The following is a 12658-nucleotide window of genomic DNA, read 5'->3' as shown; positions in this document are numbered from 1 at the left end:
CGTAAAAAATCTTTAAAAAATCAAATAATAAAATCACATACAAGAGCTTACAAGAGCTTGAGTGACAATTCCTCCTTTCGTAGAGGATCTCCTCCTATCATCCTTTGTGATGCTACGCAATATTGATTAATAGAATGCATTTCTGCAGCCCCCCCCCCCACACACACACACACATGAGCTGTAAATGGCTCATGTGACTATTTACAACCCAATTCAGAACATGATTAGAATGTATTTAAAAAAAATATATACATATAAATAAATGTTTCTAGAGCACAGTGGATACAATTTATTTAGCAAATTGGGGGGAGTTCCCCCCTTATGCTTCACTTCGGGGGATTTATAGACTTGGGGGGAGGGGGTAGACTTTAAGGAGAGTTGATCCGGGGGTCTGGTGACCACAGGGGTCTTTGAGGGGCTTCAACTGGGTCCCCAACAAATTGAGAAATTGATGGGAAAATGACTCATTTACAATAAGCTAACAATTAGAGAATGTAGAAGAATGGCTATTTTGATTATAGTTTCACTGTTACCTCTATACCTACAATACTTTTATTTACATTTTTGTATGGGAATTCTGGACAAAATCATATCTACAACTAACAAAAGTATCAATATTTTCCCTAAGTCTCTATTTATAATAATAAAGCTATGAAGTGACAACTACATCTGACTGACATATAGTTATCCTCTCAAACGCCACCATGAAATTTGGAAAGCCCTTGTGGCTGAGTGGTTAAAGCTGCCTGCTTTGCAATCAGACCTTCAGTGGTTCGAATCCACCACTGGGTTTTAGCAATCTCTGTCCCAGGTCAGAGCTTCTTTACAGGTCCGGTACCATGTAACTGAACTACAGTTGAATAGACTGTAATCTATGTTTTACAAGAGACATGACAATGATTTACCTTATAATCAATATAAGCTCATGTCAAGAGACTAAATTATCTCAGGAAAAATGCTTTTGGAAGGATGTTTTGGGGGAAACAGTTGTATTTCTGTGCTCTTGTTCATTTCCATGTGGGCCGCTTGACCCGCCTGCAGTAGGGACATGAGACTTTAGATACCAAATATAGAAAAGCCACAACCACATAATTATAGCGCAACATGGGTGTTTCCAAACTAGCAAAGCATAACATTCTTTTTCTCTTTTAGGTGAGCTGTAAGATATTTGTTGCCAGCACAATCAGGGGTTAAATGCCTTGCTCCATGGTACCTCAGTGGTAGCTGGAGTGGAGAGTGTCACTTCCCTTTGCCCTCATGTTCCTTATCCTTACCAGCAAGCAGTCAAATGTGAAACACTGCTTTTACTTGACTACTTGCTAAGAAAGGTGAAGTAGGGCATTGCTGAGAAAATCATGCATACATAGCACTCATTATCTGGCTAAGAAAAGAAAATAATCTCACCTAGTTTTTAACTGCAGGATCATGAAAAAAACTGATGCAATTAGTCTTTTTAATATAAAAAAACATTATCCTTTTGATATTTTTAGTTAGTTGTTGCTTTCAACAGTATAGCAGCCTACTCAGTAGTATGGTTCATTATTATTTTAAACATGGATATAATATATAAAACATAAAACCCATTGCAAAACCATGATCAGCAGTTCAGAAAAAAACAGCAAGTTGGCCTTCTAGAGACAGTTCTGTAACCAGGGAGTGAGAGGTTTGGCCCTTGCCACAGTCAGTCTACAATCTCATCATCACAAGAAGAAGGTCAAGTATCACATCAAGTGAAAATCATTCACAAATCACATTCAATGAAATGGTGTAAAACAGGGTTTATTTTTAATGTTTATTACTGGTACATTCATTGTTTTGATGTAGTGTATGATAAAGGGATTTCGACTGAGACACTGACATCAAACTCCTCAATCCTGAAGATAAGTATCTCACAATATCCCTCGATATTTGAAAAGCGGAATAATATAAAATGTGTGAGTAAATATGTGACAGTTTGTCCAACTAATCAAATGTTCAACAAAAACAGTATACATAAGAAGAGGGGAAATAATGTGTTGTCTTGTGGAAGCACACATTTGTGGTTTAAAACACACAAAATATCATGAAAAACGTGGACTCAAGGCATTTGAGCAGATGCAATATTCCAGTTTCTGTTGTACAACACCACAGGCAAAGATTTGACACAAGAGCAAACGTAGGTAATAATAATCACACTCTTGCCATCTTCACGCCATCAATAAGCCTTGGCCCCTAGAGAGAGGTGGATAGACTTTATGACAAATGTTGACAAATAACATGTTATGACAAATTCTGGTGTAATATCATAAATGATCATTTGGAGATGACTAAATTTCAGAAATGACTAGATTGATAAAACACTGGAATATTGTAAGCATCACAAGCATTGTGTACAAACTAATTGTCATTGTCCTGGAAGATGGCTGCCATGAAGAAAGAACTGTAGCATGGGACATAAAGAGGCTAACTTACATTGGTTTGACCCATATGTCTACAACAAACTAAAACTTAAGATTCTTAGGAAAGGATACATATTTAATTATGAATCAGAGAAGTACAACCAACTTCAAGGCATATTTTGTGTAATTTTTGCTAAGGCTGAGTATATATAGGCAGTGACAGAATCTTTGGCAAAGTCAGTATTTGTGCAAATACTATATAACTATAAACATTGGTTTATGGCTTGTTCTTTCTTGAGCCACGTAAAACATCAAGCAGAATGAGCGCAGACATAGAAGTTCTTCTGCTCCTCCCAGTAGTGAAGCTCATCACTGAAGCTCCAGGAGCAGGCCAGGTCTTTGCAGGTTTTGATCGTGTGTACCACACAGGGACCCGGCAACTCCTCAAACAGGAACTCTGCCACACCCACCACAGACTTCTTCTTCTGACTCTGGATCAGCTGCTGGATATGAGTCTTGTCCACAGGCTCAGGTGAGGCACTGTAGGACACCATGACAATAAGCTTCTCATCCGATGAAGGGACCTGGAAGCGACTCTTCCCCGTTGGGCAATGGAAGTCCTTCTTGTTGGCAAACAGGCCTGAAGGCGAACTGAATATACGCACGGACCAGCACACCCAGTCATACTTCTTCTTGAGCTTCTGTATGATGGTATCAGCTAGCTGCTGGTTGGTTAAGTCTGACTGGTCTCTCACCAGTCGACGAGAATCCAGCTCAGCCTGCTTTGGGAAGCTGACAATGCAATCTTCAATGACAACATTCATTTTATCCTGCACAGCTTTCATCTTCTCACCCCACTCTTTAAGAATTTCTTCCTCATCATCAAATCCCTTTAGAGCAGTGTGACCCATCAGGGCAATGAGACCAATGCAGAAGAGCTTCTTCAGCCTGGCACAGAAGTCCTCCATTGCTCGCCGACTTTTCTCCTCGTAGTTGAGAGTGATCTCAAGCACGGATTCCCCACCGAAGTTATCTCCTGTCACAGCATTGTAGAGGGTGTGAAGGTTTTTGTCACCACCACTCTTCACAAAATGCTCCAGGAAAGTCTTCTTCTTGACCTCACGGAACTTGGGTTTGGCATTGAGGATGTCCATGTACTTCCTGAACTGGTTAGTGATGTTCTCCTCCACTGAGAAATATGCAGCATCCACTCCACTTTTCTTGATCTCATCAGTGATCTGCTGAATCTCCTCTGAGACCACCTCCAGGCGTTCACGGACCTTCTGGAACTGCTCCTTCATGTACGCAGCCTCTTTGCTTTCCACATTGTCCAGAGCCAACCTCACAATTGGAGCAGCAATGGCAAAAATGGGGAAGAGGTCCCCAGCGATACTGGCCAGTACTTCTGCTCCCTGTTCAAAAACATCCATCACAGTCTCCACCAGGTCCTTCTTCTCTGCTACAAGCTTCTGTAGCTGGTCTGCCATCTTTGCTGATGGAGCTCAGATTAAGCGATGAAAAACTGTTTTCAGGAAAGTCTAACAAGAAAAACAATATTGGCATGGTTAAGAAAATATCAAAATCTTATTGTGAATTTCAAATAGCAAATCATGTTTTAACAAAGAACAATAGTGGTTGAGGTAAAAAGCAAACAAAAATGTAAGGGAAACAATCACAACATATGTTTTTGTGCACAGCAACTTAACAATAATATAACCACAAGCTAATACAATCCCAATAGAGTGTTTTCTTGTTGAACTTACAGTTCTCTTCTGGAGTTGTTGCTCTGTTGCTCTTCTCACCACACTGTGAAAACTGATAAGAAAAGACAGAAACAGCAGAGTGAGTTTCAGTGCACGAAACGCAAAGCCTGCTGGGAGTCTATCTGAACACACCCCATGAGCAATGAGTCAACAATGCACACTGAATTCAGCAGGGAGGGAAGACCAGTAGGGGTAGAACTGCATCAGGAATTGTGAAATTTGTATTTGGAAATGGTACATTAGTGTTTACTTTTGCTCTATCAACAATTAAGTGAAAAGGCGAGTGGATGCTATTATACTGCATTGGCACGTGTACCACTTCGGTGTATCTTCATACTCATGTTGGAATGTCAAGGCAACATTGAGCTGCAGTTTGGCTTTGTCATGCCAAACCAAACCAAACCAAACCAAACCAGGGCAACCCCCCCCCCCCCCCCCACATTAACTAGCCTAAGAAATCAATCATGAAATGCAAGTACAGTAGCACAGTTCCTCCCTGTCTGTCTATCTTCTATTTAGAGCTGGGTCGGCAATGTGGTTGAAATCAATATCATGATAATCATACGGATTTTTCTCGATATCAATATATATCAAACAATATGGTTCATGTATGCAAAATCACGTTAAATAATCAAATGAATGTTCATCTCATTGAACCCGAATGGTAATGTTAGGTGTGATGTCAAACAAAGCAGAAATATTCAAATAATATGCCTATCATACATCGTTTTATCAGTTTTAAAGTACAATTTGCTTGTCATCATCAAGTTGCACAGCAGAAATGTGTCATGATATTAAAATATGTTCATAGCATCAAAATCTGATTCCACTAAAAGATGATACATGATCATATTTATTTATCGTCGATGCCCAGCCCGACTTTTATGATCTTTTACTTTTCTGTTACATAGGATGAAAATATGTTGTTCTGTCTGTAAATAAACCTTCTGCTGCTGTTTCACTTGGAAAAGAAAACCTTGATCTCAGTGGTATTAATCTGATTATATAAAGAAAGATTAGATCAAAATGTATGTTTTTGTTGTTGTTTTTGACATAAGTAGATAATTAATATGTAGGAAAATAATGTATAGCCTTTTAAAATGAAAACTCCACCCAATTTAAAAATTATACTGAAACTAACTTAATTGTTATTCCTAGGTCTAGAACAGTCAAATCAATATTTGTGAAAACAAATAACTCCTCCCATTGAGCCAGAAACTGAAACTTGGGTGACTGTGAGAGCACCTCAGGTTGATTTTGTGGGAATAATAAGTGTACATTTTCTGGTGCAACACTGGGAAGATAATTAAGGTATAGAGTTACCAGAGGAAAACTAATTTAGTGTTTAAATAACCCTTAAATAATCATTGTGACTGCACAGTGCACACATTCAGTCTCCCATTCATTGCCAAAGGAACATTTCTATACATCACAAGTTTCAGTCTAGGTTTTCTGTTTCCTGGCTTTGACAGAGTTGTTCACTTCACATTCAATTCTTACATTGGGTGGCGTTTGCCTTTAAACGGCAGTCATGTCTCGCACAGTCAATACTGGAGCAGCAGGCGTGGGAAGTGATTAAGTGGAAGAGGTTAAACTTGCTGGGCAAGGGTGCATTTTCCATCCCAACTCAGCAAGTAACCAAGGCAACCAGACAATGGAAAATATTCTGTCAGCTCCTTCCTCCTCTGCTGAGGTCTGTGACTAAGGGGGGTTCTTTACACTGCAGAAGACTACAGGGATAGAGATCATAGCACCCATTTCTTAGCTTGATACACTGTACATCACACACTTGTGCAGCTATCTGAGGCAGCTGTGGGTGTTGTCGAAGCACACAAAGACAACAAGAATCTCTGGATTGGTGCTAAAACGGCAACAAAGCTCTCTGATGTTTCCAACTTAAATTTATGAGCTCATTGCTGACAATGCTGACAGAGTTGAAACTGCTACAACTGTGATACAGAAAAACTATTTGGCTTAAGCTATTATTAGGCTGCATATTGGCTTAGTATATGATTCAAAACAACATAATACAATAAATGTCAATAGAGCATTTACAACTACTGTCTCTCATTTGATTTGGCCATGCTCAAAACATGTGATTCCTGTTTTCTCTATCGCTCAGGGTCCCAGGGGTCATCTAACTGTAGTCTGAGTGCACATCAAGCACCTCCACGTAGACAGTACCGGGTACAAGTAGGCTACTCTAACTAGGAAGTGCTTGAAGAAATCACATTTTCAGACACAAAAACCTGGAGGTGCATTTACAGCTCGTGTAACAGAAATATGAATGCTAGGCTACAGACAAGAACCATAAGCACACACATGTTCCAATTGTAATCAGCAATACAGGTTTATGAATGTATTGTTTTGCACACAGACAGTATTGAATGCATTCAATTCACACAACATATGTTCCTCTCTGATACTAGCAAGACAATAGATAAATGAATAAAAAGTAGGCCTATCTATACAGATTATAAACACATGATGGTTTTGTATCTATGCTGCCCTATTATATACCTACACATTTACAACACAACAGTAGGATAGCCTAAAGCCTATTATGGCTCTTTTGGAGGGTGAAAAGTGCATTTTCATTTAGACCATTTCCAAATGCTTTCTCTGAACAGTGAACAGTAAAACGGTATGTAGCCTATCCCCTCTGACAGGCAGCTGACCATCTAGCCTCGACGCAACCTTCATTCTACTGACCACCCAGCCTGACCACTGAGAAACCCTGCAGCTGACATGAAAACTAAACGGTCCGTTAATGCGTCCTCTTAATGGAAAATGTATCGATCACTTCGTGTACAAGGGCTCTAATTGTATCATTTTACCGTCTACGGAGAGTGAGCCAAACAAACATCGCAGGTTAACACGACTGATTGGGTGTTGTATACACTGTTGAAGCCGCGCTAAAGCAATCAACGCCCGTGAGATTGTTATACCTGCGTAAACTTTTGCAACCTTATCTAATCACGCCATGCGCAGCAATAACTTCATTAACGAAGCAGGGCCCACAGAATATGAATGCGTTATCCGTTTATCATGGCATAACGACCAGCCCCCAAGTGGGAAAAGTAGCTTAGCGTAGAAAGTGCTCGATTAACGTTATGTAACGATCAGGGACTGGCGTGATAAAACGCTAAATCGATCACGATCATCTTCTTTTAAAGTGTCAAGCAGGAGCGATATGTTAAACTAATGTAACGTTACTTGGCTACTGTTAATCATTTTGAAGTGAAACTGACTCACCTTACAAAGTATGCGGAAGATATACTAACTTCCAGACTGTTTGCCTTCCTATTATTGGTCATGTGACTCTCATATTACAGAAGAGGCACACCCAGTGACAGACAGACAGACAGACAGACAGACAGACAGACAGACAGACAGACAGACAGACAGACAGAGAGACAGACAGACAGACAGACAGACAGACAGACAGACAGACAGACAGACAGACAGACAGACAGACAGACAGACAGACAGAGAACTTGGGCGTGAAAAGTTAAGTTGAACATAATAGGTTGTTGCTGTGACCATAGACATTTCCACCCCTTTGATAAACAATCACATATTTTAAAGCATGACAACAGCTCACATAGCATAACAACAACTACTGAGGATCTTTGAATATTGTTCTAGGAGAAATGTTCTGAGCTGAGCTGAGCCTCCCAAAGGTCACGTGTTTTTTGTTCCCCAGAAACTTTCCTAAATAGACTACAGAATTATTTTGACAGTTGCAATTCAGCTGATAACAATGATGACCCATGATGACAAAATAATTCATATTTGATTTATTACAAATGAAAGCAAATAGAAAATAGGCCTATGGCTACATTATAACTTTGCCCTGCAGTATGGCTCTGTTGTACCAGAAGCAGTATGTTTTGAGCCAAACATTTTTATATTGTAATATCCATTATGTTTTCTGTAACACTAAATATGAAGTTGAAGCTGGCATGGTGGCTCTGAAATGTTGGAATAGCATAGGGGAAATCTCTAAGTTATATAATACTGTATCTTATCAACACAGAAAGCAATAGAAGGATAAAAACCAATGTAAGACTAATGACTCACATTTCAGACCCCAGACAGAGCAGATTACGAGCATATATAGCATTGAATAATCAATATATTTGAATGAAGACATCTCCAGAACTCAGCTAAAAACATTCATGAATTGTATTTGGAGCTTGTTTCTCTAGGCTATGCAGCTGTACTTTGCATTATGTTTAAAGCTACTCAGGGTGAATGCATAGGTAGGCTCTTTTGTGTTTCCCATAGTAGTAACAATCCTCAGGGAAGTTGTTTGTTTGCACCACCTCCTTGTAATGGCTGACAGCATGAACCAGGCAGCTGGGGAAGCTCTTGCTCAAATACTGGGCCACATCCATCATATTTCCCTTCAGCTTCTGGCTCTCGATCTCCTCTTGGATCTGGATCTTGTTAAAAGGCTTTGGGTCAACACAGAACGAGACCACCACTTTGATGTTGTTCTTGGTCAAAACGCCAAAGTAGTTAGCTCCTCCTCCACTTCCATGGTACTTCTTCCCTGCCAACCAGTTGAAAAAGAAAATGCGCTCCTTGTCATTGAAGACCCTGATGGACCAATTCACCCAATCGTATTTCTTCACAAGTGAATCCAAGAGGGATTTGGTGAAGTCAAGGTCAACACTGCCAGGTTTCTCCTGAAGCTGGTGTTCCATGTCCATCTTGGCTTGATCAGCAAACTTCTCTGTGCATTCGTCGACAGCCGCTTTCATTCGTTTCTCCACATCCTCCATTCGTTCTTGCCACTTCTTCACCATCTCCTCCCCCACTGCACCTTTCTTGAGAGCAGCATAGCCCATCACTGCAATAATGCCCACAACAAAAAGTTTCTTCAGTCGGGCACAGAAATCCTCAACTGCCCTTCTGCTTCTCTGCTCTACAGCGACTACTGTATCCAGCATGGGATCTCCTGAGGTGTTCTCCCCAGTGACCGCATTGTAGAGGCTGTCCAAGTTCAAGTCACCGTCGGTGTTCTCGTAATGGCTGAGGAACTTCTCCATCTTCTTCTCTTTGAACTTAGGCTTGGCATTGACAAAGTCCTGGAACTTTTCATACTGGCTGAGCATCTGGGCCTCTCGATCAAAGTTCTGCTTGTTCATCGTTGTCCTCTGTAGCTCCAGGCCGATTTTATCAATCTCATCTTGGATTCCCTCAAGTTTCTGGTTGACCAAGGCAAATTGCTCTGTCAGGTAACGAGCCTCTTTCCCTTCTGGGTTGCTGAGTATTTCAGCAGAAGCCACAAACACAGCCTCCAAGACAGGGTGAAGCTGGCCTACAGTGGCTGCAAGCACCTCAGAGGCTTGCCCCATGATCTCCACACCTTTCTCGATCTTGCCCCTGTTCTGTAGGAGCCAATCTGCCACACTGGTCATCTTTAGATTATCTGTTGTAACTGATCCAAACTTGGAATTTCCACAGCCAGAGACTATACTGGCACCTGAAAGAAGAACAAAACACAAAAACCTTGTAAGGTTCATTGTAATCTGATTGGACATTTCACAGAAAACATATTTTTTCTTTCTTTCTTTCTTTTTTTACATTGGGTTAAACCCACTATCAAGAGACACCAATGGACATTTAGTCATTTTTTCACAGGACAATTTCCTGACAAACAAAACCCTACAAGAAAGCAAACAGCAGGTCATGTCAGCACATGTTGGTATCCAGTTTCATGCCACACCCTTGGAGTCCCATTTAATGACAGGGGCTCGATTAGAGCCTTGGCATTGACACATATCAAAAAGTGCATGAAAGTACACAAACGAGGCACACAGTCAACATTTATGACAATTTAGAACAAATATCAAACATGGTATGTGCACTGGTGAATTATGACGTGGAGTATTACACAACATTGCAGTACTGGTCCTTTGGGGTGTCATTTACTGCCCTAACAATAGCCAAGACCCAAAGCAAACACAGATGTTCACAACATGGGAAAACGCTGGGATTTACTTTGGTAACTATATTATGGTTTTCTAAAATACACAAGAGGGATGACCTCACACATATCTCATTCCCTAGAGCCCATATCCAGTTCAGAAAAAGGCACACCCAGCCAGGTCTGAGAGAAAAATCCCCACCATTGCATTTGTTCTATAATGACACACTTCCCTCCTTATAACTGCCTTGATGTTGCGACATGATTGAAACTCCAATCACCAAATACATCAAATATTACATTTTATCTGATATGAAACAACAGAAAAATACTGTTTATATCTACATCCACAGAGCCTGGGCTTACCAGTAGGCTAATTGCTGCAGTGATTAGATCAATGGTGTCATTTTACAGGCTTTTTCTAAGGACTATCATTGCACTAATTAGATTTGCTTTGTTCAGTCAGATACCATCAGAACTTAAACAATTGTTCACATTCCTTCATGAACCAGCTGATGAAAATGACAAAAAGGAGCAATTCAAATTTAGAATTAGGCTTAGACTGGAATTCAATTGTGACTCATTTTCAATTGTACAAAAGGCATTCTAATAGACGAAGAAAATAACAGTGAAAGCAAATACTTACTGAATAAATTATCTTGGGTTTGTCTTCTTTAAAGGCAGACCAGAAGTAGAATTACTTTATGAGAGGAAAAAAGGCGAGTCCCACACAGTACTTGATCAAACACCCTATGAGACACTGGTGCCCTGTTCAATGTAATTTGCTTTCGAGATGGTTGAGATCTATATGATTCACGGATGTGGTCTCTTATGAAAACCACATCCGTGAACCATATAGGCTACAGTATCTCACCATCTCCACCCCTGATATGTGCTGAATTGAGCTGCTTTTTCCCATACTGCACAACCAAGTCAAAAAGAGAGATGATATTTTAAAAAACAGTTTCTCAAAGGTCTACAAGTTCCCACAGCCCCTTATCAAGGTCAGCTTACCATAATGACAACAAAAACTGAGCAAACAAATTTTGACATTTTTTTCTTCTTCAGGAAAAAGACAAATTAGAACAGAATATAAACTCACCTTACAAACTAAAGTATCCAGTTATCCAATAGTCCCACTGTGCCTTTGAGCACCAGCCTCCTTGGGATGTATATATAGTCTCTCTCTCTCTCTCTCTCTCTCTCTCTCTCTCTCTCTCTCTCTCTCTCTCTTCTCTCTCTCTCTCTCTCTCTCTCTCTCTCTCTCTCTCTCTCTCGTCACTCCCCCTTTGGAACTCCTCCATCCCGTTCCAGCATTCCACGGAAACCCACTCGGAGGGATGAGGGGCCGGCACTGAGACAGATAACATCCTGTAAACACTCCCCATGCAGGGACACCATGCACCCATGGGAAAACAGAGAAAATAGACTGGTTTCTGTATGAGTGTGTGTGCAATGTGCATGTGTGTTTGTGTGTATGTGTGTGAGAAAGATCCAGAGAGCGACAGAGAGACAGGGAGAAAGACGCACACAGAGAGAGTATAAAGAGTGAGAGAGAGGAGACCAGTCACAGTAGGGCAGCTAAGCGGCCCTTTGCCAACAGCACAAAACCCTTCTTGTTCCACCGAGGTTGCCATGGCCACTGCACTCCTTCCTCTAACCTCTTTGAGATTGTGCAGCTCAAAAGCTGAGCTCAGGTCCCCAGTTTGCTGATAATGTGGGTTTTGCAGTACTGTACTGTAGCTGAGTAATAATTGGACACAGTCACACAGGCTGCAGCCACAGTCTGTCCATCATCTGAAAATGCTATTTGAGCAAAATGAGAAGAACACTTTTGAGATGCAGTGGTATGTTGAACTACTTCAATCCGAGAATCGCATCATTAGTGAAGGAGCGTTATTGGTCAATGGATTCAAGCATTGTAAAGAGGGATGAAATTCTCCGTCACAGTGCCGACCAGTGAAAGGACCTCTCTGTTTGTGAGTAGCCTACACATGACAGTCAGTGCTCACTCATGGCCTTTGTGCTTTATAAAGCAGACAGTGATATCAGGCTGTATGTGTCACTATCAGCTCTGCTGGAGGCGGAGAGAGGAAGAGGAGGGGAGGACGTCACGCAAATTGATGCTGGTCAGTTGGACAGAGGAGGGCTTGGCGAGAACGCCTGGTACCTCCCTGTTTCCTTGGGTCTCCCTGTGTCGTCCCAATGTCAGATCTCACACTTTGCTAGCTTGTTGTCATCAGAAAGGGGAGAATATAGGCTTCGCAGGGACTCAACGGTATGTGGCGTGATGGGCGGTACAAGACTGGTGCTGCTAAACACACTGTACAGGCCTTAGCGGGATGTCAGTCAGCTGGAAAGCCTCGCTTCCTTTCTATGGGTGTTGTGTTGTGTGTGCTCTCCTGCCCTATAGCTTTCCAAGCAATTGAAGTTGTTTGACAAAGTTTGAAAATGATTCACAACATGTACGTACGCACACAGTCAGTGAGTGAACTTCTGAAACCTGGAGCTGAACAAAGAGCATGGCCTTGTAAAGAGGTCCCCGCTGCAACATCAATGGAAAGTGTTGGTTTTGAAGA

The 12658-nt window shown here is 41.2% G+C and overlaps 2 protein-coding genes across 5 annotated transcripts; both read right to left on the bottom strand.

The window, feature by feature from the left end:
- Positions 1–1783: 1783 nt before the first annotated feature.
- On the bottom strand, positions 1784–11208 carry rpz4 (rapunzel 4). 2 transcript variants are annotated; one of them, XM_083638149.1, is made up of 3 exons: positions 11187–11208; positions 4142–4193; positions 1784–3916 (listed from the first exon to the last, which is right to left on the bottom strand). In XM_083638149.1, the coding sequence occupies exon 3, from the start codon at positions 3863–3865 to the stop codon at positions 2690–2692; it is 1176 nt and encodes a 391-aa protein (XP_083494275.1). In that variant the 5' UTR covers positions 3866–3916; positions 4142–4193; positions 11187–11208; the 3' UTR covers positions 1784–2689. The 2 variants fall into 2 exon arrangements, with proteins under 2 accessions (XP_083494275.1, XP_083494274.1); XM_083638148.1 differs by lacking the exon at positions 11187–11208 and adding an exon at positions 7397–7456.
- rpz5 (rapunzel 5) lies at positions 7910–11303 on the bottom strand. 3 transcript variants are annotated; one of them, XM_083638127.1, is made up of 3 exons: positions 11182–11202; positions 10726–10779; positions 7910–9635 (listed from the first exon to the last, which is right to left on the bottom strand). In XM_083638127.1, exon 3 carries the CDS (start codon positions 9568–9570, stop codon positions 8386–8388), a length of 1185 nt encoding a protein of 394 aa, XP_083494253.1. In that variant the 5' UTR covers positions 9571–9635; positions 10726–10779; positions 11182–11202; the 3' UTR covers positions 7910–8385. The 3 variants fall into 3 exon arrangements, with proteins under 3 accessions (XP_083494253.1, XP_083494252.1, XP_083494254.1); XM_083638126.1 differs by lacking the exon at positions 10726–10779 and having other exon boundaries at positions 11182–11303; XM_083638128.1 differs by lacking the exon at positions 10726–10779 and having other exon boundaries at positions 11094–11219.
- Positions 11304–12658: the final 1355 nt, after the last annotated feature.

Source organism: Poromitra crassiceps (assembly GCF_964638095.1).
Source record: "Poromitra crassiceps genome assembly, chromosome: 1".
NCBI classification, from domain to species: domain Eukaryota; kingdom Metazoa; phylum Chordata; class Actinopteri; order Beryciformes; family Melamphaidae; genus Poromitra; species Poromitra crassiceps.
The sequence above is the reverse complement of the archived record's forward strand: the minus strand, read 5'-3'. Positions and strand labels throughout refer to the sequence as shown.